Raw genomic sequence first — 6,042 nt, forward strand, 5'->3', positions numbered from 1 at the left:
GGTTAACACTTCTACAGAAGAAATTAATCTTACTATGAATTTCAGTTTTATGTATAACAAAGCCAACTTCATAGATGTTTGCAAGTTTAGTCGCTTCAAACAAACCTTGGCCTCACCTTTGTCAAAACTGACTACAAGTTAAATATTTTGGTAAAGTTGGAGAAAACTAATTCTTATGCCAATTTTCTCTAATTTGTGATATCATATGATAACAAATAACAATAGCATATCCAATGAAATTCCACAAGTGAGATCCGGGGAGGGTAGAATATACACAGATTTTACCACTACCTCGTGGAGGTAAATAGCTGTTTTTGAAAGATTCTCGGCTCATATCATATAATCTACATTAAATATTTAATGATTTTCAATAGAATAAATAAGATTTTTGTGGTAACTTTACAGGCTGAAAAAGTCATTTGGACAATCATATTCCTAAATTAAAACAGGAACCTTTAAAATTTTGGAACAATTTAAAATACAGAAACGAAATAAAATGTTCCTGGAGTTGGAACTAACATAATACAGTTCAAATTTTCATGAAATATTTTTGGATTTTGAACCTTTAAAATTTTGGAACAATTTAAAATACAGAAACGAAATAAAATGTTCCTAGAGTTGGAACTAACATAATACAGTTCAAATTTTCATGAAATATTTTTGGATTTTGAACCTTTAAAAATTTAAATTCCATATATCGTCATAGGAGTTTGAACTAATTGTGTGGGTAGCTAGGGGAACTTTATCTAATTCATTTTTATATTAATATAAGTAATTATTTTTCAATTACATTTGAAATGATAAATAAACTTTTAACTACCGACTCAAAAGTTGGGGCAAGTGTATGGATATCCTAATTTTGGCGCTGTTATTTAATTTATCCTTCATTTTAGAAACTTTTTGGCAATCCACATCAAGATCTAAAATCAGTATTAACAAACTTTGACCTGAGACATTGTGTTTTAAAGTTTCATACAGATAAAGTTCATGTCCATATGCACATATGACGAAAGTTCGATCATTTTTGCCTGACTTTAAGTTAGATTGTTGTTCAATCATTTTTGTTTGTCAGTCAGCCAGATTGTATGATTCAGTCATTTTTGTCTGGCTTCAATAAAAATGATTAAACCTCAATCATACATAAATTTAGATAGTGTATTTGAAGTTTGATTAATTATTCTTTCCAAAAAAAAGACAGATGTAAATTGACGGTGTCAAAATAGGCTGCCCCGTGAAATTTTTATTTGGAAACATTACAGAAATCCCACAATTTAGTTTACTTATTACCATTATCTCCTATAAGTTTTACAAATCTCCAAAATCCCTCATTTTCACGCATCAGATTAGTGAATCTCACGCATCAGATTAGTGTATCTCGCACATCAGATTAGTGTATCATGTATAAAATATAATGTATCTTACTTAACGATTAATGTATCTCGCGCATCAGATTAATGTATCAGCGCTTATATTATTGTATCAATTTGAGGGATTTCTGTAATTATAAAATTTTAAGGGATATATTGTAATTTTGCTTTAAAAGTATGTGATTTCTGTAATTTGCCCTTTTTATTTTTTCCGAAAAAGAACCCAGCAGCAGAAAGGCCGTGGAGAAGACTTGTGAGGGCCTACAAATAGCCCAAAGCTAAAAGCCCATTATGAAAACAAATCGTTGATCACACAATAGGCCCAAAGCCCAAAAAAGTAGCAGTAGAGTATATGAGATGAAAGTTTGTTCACTGTCTAAACCCTAATAGAGAAGAAGAGAAAGGCAGTTACTTGTTCTTCATTTTCATCTTCGCCGCCTTCCGAAGATGAAGGTACCGCAGTGAATCTGCAGATTTTTTCTTTTTTGTTGATTGGATTAGATAAGCTATGTATGTATGTGTATGGTTTTCAATATATGCATTTTGATTTTTTGTGTGTTTTGGTTTTGCAGTTCAACATTGCAAATCCGACCACTGGTTGCCAGAAGAAGCTCGAGATTGACGATGACCAGAAACTGTAATTACCTCATTTTATCTCCATTTTTATTTGATTTTGTATCCTTCTTCACTTTTTGGTTGTTTGTATAATCGTTGTTATAGCAATTATTAATAATGCCACTACTGCTACTATTACTACAGTGTTTATCTTCTAATATGAAGTTTTCCGATTTCGCTTTGTTTTAGAAAAGGAATTATATAGATTTGTTTTGTTGAGATAGTAATTGTATTATGTTCGTTAAGCCTTTCATGATCCATTTGAAAGGCTTGAAGTACCAAACGTTATGAATTCCGCTTGATAGTAACAGTTGGCCTTGCCTGCTTAATGCTTAAAATAGTTTCTGCTTCTTTGATTTATATGTTTCGTGTGGATAGTCCGCTTGTTCTATCTAATCATACGTGTTCGGTTTGGGTCTTTGTTACCGATGTTATGTTACATTTCTTTTGTAACCCTATGTTTTTCTATTACAGTATTTTTCAATTCAACTCCATTCTTTGCCCTATTAGACATATCCACCTCGAATTTCTGCATTGTTTGCTGTTACCTTCTTGTATCCCTTGTATCATTCTCCATCTACATTATTTATGCTGATTTTGGGTTTTCCATTTTTGTTTTTGGTTAATGTCATTAGTTATTGCTTGAATTCAACAACTTGAAATATTTACAAGTAATAAGTAGCTATAAATCTGGTAAATGAAGTTTTGTAGTTTATTTTTATAATGAGTATTGATAAACCTAATATTTACAAGGTTAGTAAACTTATTACCTACTATCTAAGTTGCCCAAACTCTTCATAAAATCCTCCAAAAGTAGTGCATTTTTGGAGGATCCGACATGGGCGCGGCAACAATTTTGGAGAGTCCGAGCAACTTAGCTTATGATACAATCAAACCAAACAATAAAACCACATCAAATGAATCAAGCTATTCAAATGTTGTCTCTACAAAACAATACAATATGTTATGAATATTGAGTAACAACCATCCAACAAGTTATTGATTAAAAAAATAGCCACCCAAACAAGCTATTAATAACTGAAGTCTGGCCTAAAAATTTTGGTCTATGGTGGTACACTTTTTTGAAGAATGATAGCTATTGTTCCATGGGTTGGTAATTGCTTGGAAACCTTGATTTGCCTTCACAAGATGATGTACTTTGAGGATATTTGTTTATTTTGTTGGAGCTGGGCACGAACAGTTATGGAATCTATTTGTATGTGCTCATGGGCTTTATCTTTTGATAGCATCACTAGAATCCAAATGACAGGTATATTAAATTTGAAAAATTATGAATGCATCACTGAGTACAATTTAGAAATCAATACTTTAGTATAAGAATAAGCAATTTACATCGGTTGAACTTGGTTGACACGTTCTTTTACTTTATTCATTACACTTAAAATATTTCAATTATTCTGTCTGTTAGTACATGTATCTACAGTTTATTTCCTTGCATTACAAATTGAATTGTGTATTTTTTTTGTCATTGACAGCACAGTGATTACTTGTAACTGTTTTAGCTTGGTATGTAGCTGTTAATTGATTTTGTTGCAGTTTGTATGTTGCATTTTTCAGTATGCTCATTGTTTTGCATTTGCACACCACTTAGGTAGTTTATATTTGTGTTATCTAACCTAATATCTGGAAATGCAGTCGAGCCTTTTTTGACAAAAGGATCTCCCAAGAGGTCAGCGGAGATGCCCTGGGTGAGGTAAGTTTCTGGTGCATATATTCTATAACTTTCTTGGTGGTACTTTATATGAGTTTATTAGAAAAATGTTGCTCTTATGACGGCAGGAGTTCAAGGGTTATGTGTTCAAGATCATGGGAGGATGTGACAAGCAAGGTTTCCCCATGAAGCAGGGAGTTCTAACTCCAGGCCGTGTTCGCCTTTTGCTGTACCGAGGTACTTGTGCTTGATATTCTCTTAAAGGTGGTGCCTATTTGCTGTGAATAACTTTTTGGTTTAACTATCTAATTCGTTTATATAAAATAGGTACTCCTTGTTTCCGGGGACATGGTAGGAGAAATGGTGAGCGCAGAAGGAAATCTGTCCGTGGATGCATTGTTAGCCCTGACCTTTCTGTTCTGAATCTTGTTATCGTGAAAAAGGGTGAGAATGATCTGCCTGGACTGACCGACACTGAGAAACCAAGGATGAGAGGACCCAAGAGAGCTTCAAAGATCAGAAAGCTCTTTAACCTTTCCAAGGAAGATGATGTCAGGAAGTATGTCAACACCTACCGCAGAAATTTCACTACCAAAACTGGTGAGTTTTCTCCTTTATAGCTACTACTCATCAGGTCCCTAGTCTGTTCTGTATTCAAATTATAGCAGTTTGGACATGTTCTCAATGCTATTATGATGCGTTGTGCAACAGGGAAAAAATGACGAGCAAAAGCTCCCAAGATTCAGAGGCTCGTGACACCATTGACTCTGCAAAGAAAGAGGGCAAGAATTGCTGATAAGAAGAAGAGAATTGCCAAGGCCAAGTCAGAGGCAGCTGATTATCAGAAGCTTCTTGCATCAAGGTTGAAGGAACAAAGAGAAAGGCGTAGCGAGAGTTTGGCTAAGAAGAGGTCTAGACTCTCTGCAGCTTCTAAGCCATCCATTGCAGCTTAGTTCACTGGAATGTAATTCCTGCTATTTTTGGGTCTGGTTTTAGTTATTGTTGGATGTAGTACATGGTTTTGGTAATTTTGAGCATTCCTGATATTTTGAGTCTGATGGTACTTTAAGATTGATGATTTTTGTTACTTGACAATCTTTTATGTTTATGTTTTTCTTGATCTTGCTACTTTGAAAAATTGCCATGTTTTCAGTCTATTGGATAATGCATCAGATGATTAACAGATGTACTACATGAAAATGCTTTTTATCTTTTTGATCCTGTGAGCCAACAATTCAGAATCACTTTGATTGTCCTACTTTGTAAGACATTGGCTAGTTTTTAAACTTGAGGAGCGACCCCTTATTAGTTTCTTGTAATTGAAAAGCTTTTGATCCTCTTCTTTCTAATAGACCAATAGGTAAATAAGGTTACAATTGAAATTGTCCAAAAATTTTACTACAACACTTTGAGCGTTTATTTTCAATTATGTTCTTATGTCAGTAAAGCCGTCATATGGTTCACTTCTCTAGGAGAAGAATCGATAATACGTACAAATTCTCCAACATATTATTGGAATTTGTATGCAACTGTAGAGATGAAGATTGGAGAAAATAAAGATTGATAATAATACTAGCAAACATGATAGTGTGTTGATATAATTTTTGAGTGTTCATCATTGATAATAATGTCGAAAAATTCGGTTAGGAATCGAAATAACCTGCGAATTTTTTTTTGCAACCAAACACCGGAAAGTGACACAACTTCTGAAAAATATTTTGCTTCATACCAAACATGCCCTACGACAACTTTTAATTATGGTGGTTGCAACCATGGTGAGTCTATTTGAATTATGGTGGTGAGTCTAATGAAAATAAATTTTATGTTCAAACAATGTATAATGTAGTAGGACAATAAGGTCATCTAAAAGATAAAATAATTATATTGTCAGTCTATATAACTTAGGCATCTGATATGCAAGAGTTGCGATGGGTTGATATTGCTAGACACAGCACCAGTGGTACAAATGACATTCCAGTAAAGGCATTTGAATTTTGAACTCATTGACGAGATCAAAACAAGAACTTGGAGGGAAATTGCCCGGGCATTGTCTCGTGCTCGATACTTTTAGCCTATTTACCGCGGGACGCCTTTGTTGCTTTGGCCTCCCGCATTACGAGGTGCCCATTGGGTGACGTGCCAGTGCAGAGTGGCTCGAAGAAAATGTAGCTGGCAACCTCTCATTTAAATTATTTGGGCCCGCCGGAGGACTAACAGACGGATTGCTATTTTTTGGATAGGAGATATCCATATGAATGAGTAACAACCCAACACCTTGTTTTTGAATACTTGCGTCCCATTTCATGTGTTAGAGGCATGGGATAGGTTGGTATTACGTTTCCAGACTTGTTGACATGGTTATGGTAGTGAGTTTAGGTACATATTTTT

At 34.3% G+C, this 6,042-nt stretch overlaps 1 protein-coding gene across 1 annotated transcript; it reads left to right on the top strand.

Moving 5' to 3' along the window:
• Nucleotides 1-1,724: 1,724 nt before the first annotated feature.
• LOC102583648 (40S ribosomal protein S6) lies at nucleotides 1,725-4,792 on the top strand. The gene is made up of 6 exons (XM_015312230.1): nucleotides 1,725-1,820; nucleotides 1,940-2,004; nucleotides 3,639-3,696; nucleotides 3,783-3,891; nucleotides 3,982-4,254; nucleotides 4,366-4,792. The coding sequence occupies exons 1-6, from the start codon at nucleotides 1,815-1,817 to the stop codon at nucleotides 4,374-4,376; spliced, it is 522 nt and encodes a 173-aa protein (XP_015167716.1). The 5' UTR covers nucleotides 1,725-1,814; the 3' UTR covers nucleotides 4,377-4,792.
• The last annotated feature ends 1,250 nt before the right edge of the window (nucleotides 4,793-6,042 follow it).

Source organism: Solanum tuberosum, unplaced genomic scaffold (genome assembly GCF_000226075.1).
Source record: "Solanum tuberosum cultivar DM 1-3 516 R44 unplaced genomic scaffold, SolTub_3.0 scf00191, whole genome shotgun sequence".
Classification (NCBI taxonomy): Eukaryota; Viridiplantae; Streptophyta; class Magnoliopsida; order Solanales; family Solanaceae; genus Solanum; species Solanum tuberosum.